Source organism: Fukomys damarensis, unplaced genomic scaffold (genome assembly GCF_012274545.1).
Source record: "Fukomys damarensis isolate Sample0158 unplaced genomic scaffold, DMR_v1.0_HiC HiC_scaffold_5, whole genome shotgun sequence".
NCBI classification, from domain to species: domain Eukaryota; kingdom Metazoa; phylum Chordata; class Mammalia; order Rodentia; family Bathyergidae; genus Fukomys; species Fukomys damarensis.
Genome location: NW_022900917.1, coordinates 36,274,345 through 36,286,901, shown reverse-complemented (window position 1 = coordinate 36,286,901; position 12,557 = coordinate 36,274,345). Strand labels below are relative to the sequence as shown.

The following is a 12,557-nucleotide window of genomic DNA, read 5'->3' as shown; positions in this document are numbered from 1 at the left end:
ATATATATATAAGGAGAGAGAGAGAGAGAGACAGAGAGAGAGAGAGAGACAGAGAGAGAGAACAAAACTGAGCATCCTGGGGCTGTAACTCAATGCTGGGAAAGTGAAGGCCTTCTTTTAAGGCCACAAATCTGAGCTTTTGTACTTCATCACAGAATTTCAATTAATAACACTGTGGCTATATTTCATGTTAGAGATAGAGTAGCCTAGTTTTGTGTAATAAAGTAACCACAGAATTCTGGCATGGGCCAGTGAAGAGCTAAAAATAGTAGTTTCAGCAGTTATTTTATTTTTGGTAAATCATCATAATAAATAATATTGGCAGATTGACTGAAAATGCATTCTCTATGCAATATTTAGGATGAATTATGAAAGATTCTGTAGAACACTAGAGAGTTTTACTGATTGTCTCCTTTCGTTATGCTAGTTCTCAATTGCTGCTGAGAAATTGCTTTTAAAATGACTGTCAAGTTTTTGCATTGAACACAAATATGAAAAGAAATAAGGGTTTATATTATAACCTCGCTTGACATGCTAATGTTTAGCTGCACAAAACTCTTGGCATTTATCTACTGTAACATTTTAACTTTAAATAAGACATGAATTGTTGAGGAATCCTGTCTATGTAATTTAGGTTGCTATTGACTGAATGTAGATGTTTTCTTCAAGAAAAAGTCTTGTTCAAGATAGGATTTGTCAGAAATTCTGATATCTCATAATTATGTATACTTTGAGAAAGTGTGTGTATGTGTGTGTGTGTGTGTGTGTGTGTGTGTTTGTGAATATTTAGTTTCAGATTATGAAAGTCTCTTATGGTAGGAATATTTCAGTTTTCTACTATAATGTACAATTTGTCTGATTGGTGCTTTGGTTATATTCCCAGTGAACAGCAGCTTATTAGAGAAGTTTTTAAAACTTGTCAGAAAATGGATTCTAAAATTTAAGCATAAGTAAAATAAACTGAACCTATAGTGAAATTCTTAGGCACTTACTATTTTAATTAGATATATTTAACAGAGTATTTATCTCAATAGAATCATTACTTCAAAGAGTCTAGATTCCTAAATGGTAGGACAGATTTACCATAAATATTTACCAATGTATATTAAAACAAATAACCTGGATGGCTACTTAGCATTTTACTTGTTTTTCATATTAGCTGTTTTCAATATTTCCTTTACTGCCTCATAAAATAATCAATACCAAACATTTATGAGTTATGATTGATTAATATCTTTTCTGCTATTGTTACTAAATAAAAAATTAACATTTGAATTCTGTAATGTGACATAATTAACCTTAAATACCATTTTATTAGAGTTTTCCTAATTGACGTTTCCAAATTATATGGTAGTATATTTCCTGAGAAATATAAGTAAGAGGAATATATATGTCCATATAGAATATCACAGAATAAAATTGAGACATAATGACTTAATTTTATTGTTATAATAGATATAACAAAAGTGTTACTACCTAATTTCTACAGATTAAAATTTAAGTATGGATTTAACATCGTGAATCTTTTTAATATAAAAGTTCCAAGATAAGAATAGCAAAAAAAAAAAAGGCAACGTGGCTGGAGAAGAGTGAAAGGAAGGAAGGGTACCAGACAGAGAGGCAGTTTGGTGAGGGCAGGGGTTTATGGGCCCTATCAAACTGCATTGGCTTTATTCTATATCTAAGGACAAAGCACGGCAGAGTTCACCAAGAAGGGTGACAAGATGTGAATTTCTTTCACCAAGATCACTTTGGTAGTTCTAGGTGATACATACATAATAGGGGAGAAAGGGTGAAAGTGTAAAAATCAGTTCGGAAGTTATTGCAATGATACAGGGAAAGGGTGCTGGCGAACTGGATAAGGATGATCATGGTGAAAGAGTGAGAAGTTGTAGATTCAATGCATTTGGGTTTAATATTGGGTTAACTTTGAAGGAAGACTCTCAAGTTATTGGTTCTAGGGACTAGATAGGAACACTGGCTGATACAGGGAAGACCCAAGGGAAAATAATTTCTACAGGAAAAAAGTAAAGTTCTGTTTTTGATATATTAATTTGTGATTCTTGATTTTCAAGTGAAGCCTTTGTGGGGTTTGTATTGAATCCAGAGTTTTGAGATACTTCTTTAGAGCTTCTCTCCCTCCCTTCCTTCCTTCCGTCTTTCTTTCTCCTCTCCCCCACCCTTTTCTTGACATAGTGTCTAGCCAAGTTCTTCAGGTAGAACTAGAACTTGCGATCCTCTTGCCCAAGACTTGAAGAGCACTGGGATTACACCCAGGTGTGTGCCATCACACCAGGCCAAAGTGAGACTCTTAATAGCACTGAAGCAATCCAGACTGATACACGCAGGAGTTAACAGAGTAAAATAGTGAGAACTTTTCCATCATAGAGATGGTGTTTAAAATCTTGAACTGAATGAGCCCAGCTTGGGACTACAGTTGGAAGATTGAGCCATATAGTGTCCCAAATTTCAATGGATACAATAGAAGCAGCCGTGGGTCAAGGAAAAAAGCCCTGTTGTGGAATCTTCAACAAGCCAAGGATTGGAATATTTCAGGCCTATGAATAATGAGTAGAGCAATTTAATCAAGACATTACTAATTTTAACTCTATTCTTTAACAGATAGTTCTGCCCCAGAGACGACAAGTATGAATACCACAGAAAATGGTGTCAACTGTCTGTGTGCAATATGTGGGGACAGAGCAACAGGGAAGCACTACGGGGCATCAAGCTGTGACGGGTGCAAAGGTTTCTTCAGACGCAGCATACGCAAGAGTCATGTTTACTCCTGCAGGTCTGTGAAATGCTCCTTTTAGGAATGTTAATTTAAGAGAAGTTTAAAAATAGCATACAAGAAGTAAGGGAAGAAAACTTAGAGCTCGCATATCTGTAGCTCTGTGAACAGTCTCTAAGCTGCAATAAAAAGGAGGATGTGTGGATGGTTATGCATGATGCACTCACACAGGTGTTTCTTTTTTATGATACATTTTAAACATATAAAATTACATAAGAATTTCACATCTCTACCACCCAGGTTAGACCAATATAGTTGAATCCTCCAGGGGACACCTCCCCAGCCACTTCGTGTTTCTCCCTAGTCTCTCCAGGGTAACAACCATATGGATTTTGGTGTGATATTTTCCTTGTTCTCTTTATTGTTTTACCATATGTTCCTATACCAGTAAGCATTTTAAAATCTGCTTTTAAATGATTTTTCAACCTGTGGTTTTTCTGTATGTGGATTTTCTTTTCATTGTCACTGCATTCTTGACCTTCTAAAACAAAATTATGAAAGTGCCGAAGAGGATGTTGTGGCTTGTTTTTTTTTCAATAAATGAAATTTAATTTTCAGTTCTAAAATTTAAAATTTCTGTCTCATGCTGTTTTTCTTTTTTGCCATTGGATTTCAATGTTTGGTCTGAAGATATTTAGCTATATTTTATGTGTCACGTATCTCCAGTAATCTTTAAAAAGAATTTCTAATAAACATCTTAGCTCAGTTTAGGTTTAACCTGATTGGTACGACAGTATTAAAATGCAGATGGCATGTTGATGAAATATAGGCTGTGGACAAGTAAGACGTATTTTAACACAAGAAAGTCTGTGCTTGCTCTATAAAAGAAAAGCATATTGGCATTATTACATTATTTTAAGAACTAATTGGATAGTTTAGAAAAAGTTCACTTAAATCATGGTGTCATTTGTTTTCTCAGGGTGAAATAAAAGTTAATCTATAACTTCCCTAAATCTACCCAGTTTTCTCAAGTAAATTTTCCAGGAGAGTTTGATGCAGTCTTAAAGAAATATAAATTACCCACCTTAAAATTTTAATAAAAAAATAATATTTATATGAGTTTGGGATTTTATATAACAATTCTACAGGTATAAAAACATCATTGTCTTCTATCAGAATATTTCCTCTAAAATTGCCTTAAATATTAAGTGCTCTTAAAAATTAACAGCTACAATTAAAATGAAACAGTATTTTTTCAAAAATCTCCTATTCTTTTAAAAGGGAAATATACATTAAGTCAAACAACTAATTCCAACGACTAGAAAGAAGCTGAGAATAATAGTGAGTGAAAGGACTTTCCAGATTTCTGTGTAGGGAGTGTACGAAAGCTTGCTTCCAGAGCAGCCACTAGGAATTTAATAAATATCTCTGCAACGTGTGCAGTTTAACTTCTCCCACTTTCCCATCACATATGCTGCTGCTCACCTAACACTTCTTTACATGTTTTGGTAAAGAGCAAATGCTATGATTTTCCATTTGGGTGGAGTAATAATAATGGTACAAATTTAGAGGAATAATATTTATTTCAGCCACAGGTTTTGCTGCTCTCAATCTTATCTGTTTTTTTATATTCATAAATTTGGTTTTGTTCCATCCCACTGAAGCGAGGGTTTTCATCCTAAAGCATTTTAACTTCTTGTTTCAATACCTACCACACAAAGGTTTTGATAATGGCTATTTGTAAACTTGTGTACTTACTTTATTAGCTTATAATATTCTTGAATGGAAGCAACAGGTAATATTTAACTCTTTACTCCCTACACCAGGGTTTGTCCACACTTAGTGGCTAATCATATGTTTACTTAAGCTTTGTTATAAATTTAACACTTATTGTCTATACTTTCTGTATGATTTTTAGTAATCTAATAACTTCTGAATCTCCTCATTCTGGCATTCAAAATGGACAGGGCCTTTCCTCCCCTCACTCTGAAAGTATCTATTTCAGCTCAGCTCTTTTGAAGTAGGGTTTATTTCTCATTCAGTTTTAAGTTGCTGCACAGTTTAAATAATTTTATTTATTTCTTATTATTTTCATGATGCTGGGGATTGAACACAGGGCCATTGCACTGGGCTATATCTTCAACCCTTTGGATTTTTTTAAAGGTAGAATTTCACTCAATTTCCTAGGTTGACCTCAAACTTAGATCTTTCTTCCTCAACCTCCTAAATAGCTGAGATTAGAGGCATGCATCACCACACACAGCTAAGGAAATTTTTGTAGGTCACAGAATATATTACTTCATTCTCATTACTTAATCATTAACTAAAAACAACCAGAATATAACAATACATATGGATAAGAATTTTAAAGAAATGTTATATTTTAGCATATGATTAATATGTGCCCCAAACACTATAGTACATTTGCACTAAACCCTTTGAAACGACTTTTTCCTCTATTTTATAATTGTAAATTGGTATTAAAATCCCCAAATCATACCTAGAGTGAATGGTTAACCTGAGGATCAGAATCAAGTCTAATTCCACAAATTGCAATATTTTGAATATATAATTCAGTACTTTAGCCTATTTAGAGTTGTGCAACTATCTCTGCAATCAATTTGGAACCTTTGCATCACCTTATAAGAAAACTGTTAGTAGTCACTCTGCAGTTCCATCTTCAGCGATATGAGACAACTACAAATCTACTTTGTAATTCTATGGATTTACCTCTTCTGGAAATTTCATACAAATGAAATCAAACAGATATATTTTTGTGTCTGACTTTCTTCATCTTTAATAGAATTATTTCCAGAGACTCACACAGATTGTAGCATGCATAAGTACTCCATTCCTGATTATTGATAAATAGTCATATTTCTGTGTATGGGCCTGCCACATTTTATTTATTCACTGCTTCACTTTTTGGCCTATTATGTGTAATGCTGCTTTGACATATATTTTTATTTCTTTGGGTATACACTGAGCATGGAATTACTGAGTCGTATGGCAGTTTTCACTTTTGACAAACACCCTAGCTTTATTCAAAAGCAAGTGCATCACACACTCTTCTGACCAGTGAAGCACAAGGGCTCCAATTTTTCCATGTCTTCACTAACACTCATAATTTTTTTTCCAATGTATAGCTATTGTAATGCATGTGAAGTGGTGTATCATTATGCAGAAATTATATGCTCTGTGTTCTCAATGGTCTTTTAATATGTAATTTTGGTGTTTATGGTAAATTTCAGTTGGATGTGAGATCATTTAAGTGAATAGAATAATATATAAAAAGAAAAATAGCTTGAAAGTACAGGGAATTGAATCAAATTCTGCTATATTTTCCAACACACAGAAATCATTGTGCAATAAGCATCTAGAATTTATATGCAAAGATTTTAAAACTAGATTTGCCTTTTGTGACCCATGATAGGAATTATAATGTACAGTGGCCAAAACAGGAGATTAGTCATTCAGTTTTAATTTATTATAAAGACTAAGAAGAGGCAAGGTTTATATTTAAATGTGCACACTGATCTTGAGAATAGAAATCCTTAATTATTTGTTCTTATGCATTCTTTCTATTGAGTCATATTTGACTATCTTAAAGTCATTTTATTTGTCTGTTTTTGCCTTTTTGATAAATGGTAGCTTTCTGTAAATTTCTGTAAACTAACATATCTTATTTGATGTTATAGATTCAGTCGCCAGTGTGTTGTTGACAAGGACAAAAGGAATCAATGTAGATACTGTCGATTAAGAAAATGTTTTAGAGCAGGAATGAAAAAAGAAGGTAATGATGATGATGATAATTATCATTATTGATGAAAAATGATAAGCATACACATTCTTATTAATCACAATTACCTTTTGCATGAATTCTCTGATCCTCCATATATGAGAAATCTGCTAACAAGTTTCTTAAATTAAAGAATTTAGCCCAAGGGTATCCAGCTATCCCGTTTGGCTACTGACACCATTCTTTTCACCATTGTACTATTGATAACAACACAATTCTTTTTTTTTCTTTTTATTGAGTTTATTGGTACAACCTAGGTATACAATACAGTTACGTTCATTATTGGGATCCTGTACTTTTACATGATAGGTCTTGATTCTCATTTTTTCCCCTTGTCCCTGCCCTCCCTTCACCCCCCCATTTACAAACACTTTATTTCCATTTTTTCATTTTCTCATATTTTTTTCCTCTCCCTTATTGCCTTCCCCCCCACCCTTCCCACTTTCCCTACACTTTTAGCCCTTTACTTCCTATTTCACATTATTAATTATGTAAAAATAACATTTTAATATCCTGTTGAAAAGGTAAGTGGCAAGCTGTCAATAGATTGAAATTGTAATTGTATTTTAAACATTTTTTATTTTCATAACAATTGAGTGTATTTATTCATTTTATGAACATTAATTGAACATTTACTTTTAAATGTATTTATCCACTTAACAGATATTTATTGAACACTACCATTTCCTAAACACTGCTCTAGGTGCTGAGGTTTCAGGACTGAACATAGTAGGCAAACAAATTTTCCGCTTAGGAAGTTTATATTCTATGCAGGGACACAGACAATAGATTAGCTATATAAATTTAGTTTATATTAATATCATTTTGAATGCCTTAAAAATCTGATTATGTTCTTCTATATTCTTTTTTTTTTTTTTTGGTATCTGGATCAAACATGGGACTGTGTGCCTGAGAGGCAGATGGCAGAACCACTGAGCTAAATCTAAAACCCCGGCCTGACTCTTCTATATTCTAATTGCAGTTACTGTAGACACAAAAATGTTGAACACATTTTGAACATTTGGCAGATGTAACAATGTATCAGTTTTGCTGCATTACTGTGTCTATCACATACAAAGAGATATTTTTATAAGTATATCTCAAATGTCAAAAAATTAAATCACTACACAATAGAAGTATAAAGTATATGAAATCTATCTTATTGTCTTTATTTTAAAATTATGGAAATTCCATTAACTTTCTCAGATTACCAGACTTCAAAGAGGAAAACAAAACATGAAATTCACCAAATTGAAGAAGGACAAGTATCTTAATTCAGAAATGCCATTTCTAATATCCCAAAGTGCTACGGGGTACTATAAGATTAATAACGACTTTATTAGTTGTCTTTAGCCACTTCTACTTGAACCTCCATCTTTACTTCCATAATCTTATAAAAAAAAATCACGATCATATTTCTTTCCTGACTTTTACAGTAGTAAAATAGAGTGTCTTTGAAAACAGTGAATTTTTTTCTCCAACTTTGCTTTTTGGTGGGGGAGGCAAGGTCACCCTTTGTAGTTCAGGCTGGCCTTGCATTTGCTACCGAACTATCTCCAGCTGGCCTCAAACTCACGGCACTCCCCTTCCTCAACATGCCAAGTCCCGCGATGACGGGTATACAGCACCACACCTGGCTATTTCTCTTCTTTAAAATTATAGCTTAGTATAGAGTCATTCAAAACGAATACGTGAACTGATTTATGCCAAAACAGAAATCAGTGGAAATAATATCAATGTTCACAGCATCTTTTAGTATTTTTCTAAATATTACATGGTGAAATTTATGAAATCATAGCAAACAACTTACTTTTTATCTCTGTGTGTGCATTTCCAAATGAGTCAGCTTAGTTTGAAAATCAGTAACAATTTATGTTTAGAAAAAAATAAAGTCTTTGTAGTGTGATTTTGAAATGAAACATTAATGATTCATTCAGTCTTAAAGACTACTTACTCTTTCTTAAAGGCAAAAAGCCCAGTATTTTCTATTCTAATTTAATTAACTCGATCCTTAATTATCATTTTTGTATCTCTTTACATGCCTTTAGCATAAAACTTGGCCCATTTCTTTAAAAAAACGATAATTGCAGAAAAAATTAAGATCTTAATGCCTTGTTTTCCCAGCAGAACACAGCAGAACATTACCCTAAATAATTTAAGGGCTTCAGGCCTAGATTTTCTTCTCTTTGGTTAATAGAAGATAATTATATATTTCTCAAGTTTTGAAATTTAGCTTAGACACCTGATCTTTATTATTCTTTATAGGAGCGGTATTTATAAAAATATATGCTACAACTTCCTTTCTCTTCTTTTTATTTTAAAATACAGTTTTGAATAAGATATTTGGAGAGATACATCATCTTTCTTTCCTTGCTGTAATAAGGAAGCAGATCTAGCTCTCTTAGAGAACCTTTTTTTTGTAATACAGTACAAGAAACTTCTTCCTCTTCCCAAATTGTTGATACACAAAATTTGTTATTCTCAGGAGATAACTCAGACTGGTACAACATTTATTTTTATTAATGTCTATAAACTGTCCCAAGAACAGTGTTTCATTAGAGATTATAAGATTGCAATCTCAAAAACAATCTTAAATAAAAACACTTATTTTCCATTTTGTTAGTGTTTTACAGGAAAAAGAAAATAGAATTCCAAAATCTATGACTCATATCTTCTGACAGTAAATACACTGTTGTCTTTGACCTGATCCAACTTGCAGGCGGTAATCTTCCTCCAGTTATCATACAGTGTTATTACCTTTCAGGAATAAAAAAACCAACCCATTGAAAATACAGCTTAGTGGAACTGGTTGGCCTAACACTTTCTCACATTTATGCATGCCATCACGAAGTTCCAAACACCAATCTCTTGTGCGCTCTATTGCCAAGCAAGTCTTCTCCTACTTTTGACAGTGGTGTAGTATGTAAAGATCTTCGTTCTGAGCTTTGTACCACCTGAGTCTTTTAGAAAGAACATTTCTCACTCTTTGTAATTTTTTAAAACTTCAAACTGGATGTCATGTTATGTATTAAAAATATCTAAGCAGTAAACACTGTGCTTTCTCCCTCAGCTGTTCAAAATGAACGTGATAGAATAAGCACCAGAAGAAGCACATTTGAAGGCAGCAACATCCCTTCCATTAACACACTGGCTCAAGCAGAAATTCGGTCTCGCCAGGTACGTGATGTACTCCAGCATCCAGCTTTCTTTAATAGAATCAGATGTCTCTTTATGCAGAATGCTAAAGGAATCTCAGTAGACTCATTACTAATGTGAAGTAGAGCTACACAAGTTGAGTATTAATTTGAGAATATTACTGAGACTGCTGACCTAGTTGTGACTCCTTGGACACAATCTCGTTTTTAAATTAAAAAGTGAAATAAATTTTAGTTTAAGGTTGTTTGAAAAAAGAGTTATAAGATTGAGCAAAAGAATTTAATGCACTCTACGGTATTCTGGTGGGAGGAGCATTTCATTGTATTGGTTGAATCTGTAAAATTAGCTGCTACAACTTTTGGGGGGCCTGGATGAGAATTGTCATCAGAATGTCTTTCCTTCAAAAAGATTTCTGGACTGCAGAAGTCACCTTGGCATCTATTTTGCAGACAGATATTTAAATAAAAAATGGAATTTAGAAAATATAGTGAAATACAGCTTTATTCTTTTAAATTTCTAAAATATCAGATTTAAAGTTTAAAGTTATTACAGAGATAAAACTAAATCACTTAATTCCACAAAGAAATCCTTTAAGAATATTTATTTTAGCATCGCTCTTATTACAGTGTTAATAATATTTTTCCATTACAAAGAAAATTATGAAATAGGTATGTAATCAGGCCCTATAAAGAGGCAGTGAGCCTACTTTCCTTTTTGATTACACCAGGGTAATATGATGAGGTTAATATCCCCGTTATCATTATTACTTGAAGATTGCTTGATGGTCCAATAAAGCTTTTAGCAAGAGGCTTAAGGAAATCTATGAGGAAATATCTGGGTGCACATAAAGATACATACACATGCACAAAAATTAAGTTCACAAAAACTTTAAAACAAGTTTTAAAGAGTATTTTTCAGCACTTTAAAAAAGAAACCTCGACATTTTTATAGAGTTTAATGTTATACACAGCTTGAAGTGTATATGCTAAGGTTATGAACATTGCTCAGTCAGGGCTTCATTCCTTGATTTTGCTTTGGTGGCTCCCATTTAATCCAACAGCATAAATAGTTCTCACATCTCGTCTAAATCTTTTGTCCCTAGTTTGGAAAATTATATCTACTGTATGAAAGCTTTCTTCATAAATATTAACAAATTAAAGATAGATTTCCTTAATGGGAATATCAATATCTTTTTATTTTTCTGGTAGTAGAGTTGGCTATTGAATTCATGGCCTCACACTGAACTAGTATATCCCAACATTTTAAAAATTATTTTTAGATGGGGCCTCACTAAGCTGCCCAGTCTGGCCTCAGAACTTTGATTCCCTTGCTTCAGCATCCTGAGTTGCTAGGATTTCACAAGTTGGCCAATGCGCCCTCTATAAATATACTTTTTAAATTAAGAATAAGACACCAAAGTGTATTTCATATGGATACTACTTATGTTTTTATGTAGTCATTTTGAATTGAAAGTCTTCCCCAGAAGTTGTGGTAGCTTGTTATATATTTGGCTTTTAAAATAAGATACAGCTTCTGGATCAAGGTGCTATGTATTGAATACTTTCAGTTTAACTTGTAAACAGATAGACATTTTATTTGTCAAATTTAAAATGTCTAATATGGACCCGAAGGTCTAGTCCAGAGGTAGAGCTGTTGTACAGCATGTACAAAATTCTGGATTCAATTCCTAGATTGCAAAACTAAAATGAAAACACACATACACTGAAGTTTAATGTGTTTCAGGATAGTGTTGCAATGATATTGCCTACTTCAATAGGGTTTACTTAACACAATCATACAGAAAATAGAGTGTGCTGTGCATGTGTTATTTTCAATAATGAATTAATATAATATCCTTTTAATAGATATCAGTGTCAAGTCCTGGAGTAAGCACTGACATAAACGTTAAGAAAATTGCAAGCATTGGCGATGTCTGTGAATCTATGAAGCAGCAGCTCTTAGTCTTGGTGGAATGGGCTAAGTACATTCCTGCCTTCTGTGAGTTACTACTGGATGACCAGGTATAAGTTAAAGAAATGGTGACTGCTTTAAAAATGTGTTCTCAACTTTGCCAAGTTTATGTGTTCTTTGAATTGTGTTTGTAATGCAGGTACTATATCAGTCAAGGAATGCATAATGTAGTGAGAAAAGGATTAGTTTTTTTTTTTTTTAATCATTTCACCTTCTTGTTCTATCAAGAGGCACTACTGCTGGACTTGGCTGGATATCAGGGCTCTAGAAAACTTATTGGGTGAGAGTTGATCCAGGCACTGTTCTTCCTTTGTGGAAGCTTATGTGAAGGAGAAAGACAGATTGTAAATAACTACCACCATGAGACAAAATATTAGAAGAGTAAACATCTGGGAAGTAAATGCTGTGCTGTCCTGTCTAGGGTTTCCTGAATGTACCCTATAAAACTTCAGAAATACTTGGCTACTCTTAAGACAAAAACCAAGCAGAACATGTCTTTGTTGTTGTGGGCACTTTATACAATTAACATATAAGTATTTCCAGCTATGTTGTCAATTGTATTCTGACATCTATTGTACAACAACTATGGATCTGGCAAAAATGTCTATAGACTCATGATCAGAAATCTACAAAGAAATAGAATTTAGATCTAATCATCTTTTCCTAACGTATAGATTTATACTTTTCATATGTGTATGAACACATTTTAATTAATAATTGGGAACTTGAATTTCCTAAACTATGAAGATTTGTTTATTTGTTTCAGATGCATCTTGAACTCTTTTTAATAAGTAATGTAATATTTTTGTAAAATGCAAGCAATGTGAATATTTTCATTTTTCTCATATTAAAAGAATAAGCCAAGATATACCTAGTGTATATATATATATATATATA

At 33.0% G+C, this 12,557-nt stretch overlaps 1 protein-coding gene across 2 annotated transcripts in view; it reads left to right on the top strand.

Annotated features, from left to right (window-relative positions):
* Hnf4g (hepatocyte nuclear factor 4 gamma) overlaps positions 1-12,557 on the top strand; it is a 131,447-nt gene that overhangs the window by 107,921 nt on the left and 10,969 nt on the right. For both annotated transcript variants that reach the window (XM_010611261.3, XM_010611262.3), the window contains 4 exons: positions 2,623-2,794; positions 6,433-6,527; positions 9,604-9,710; positions 11,555-11,710. In XM_010611261.3, coding sequence (XP_010609563.1) covers positions 2,623-2,794; positions 6,433-6,527; positions 9,604-9,710; positions 11,555-11,710 — 530 coding nt within the window. The remainder of the gene's footprint in view (positions 1-2,622; positions 2,795-6,432; positions 6,528-9,603; positions 9,711-11,554; positions 11,711-12,557) is intronic.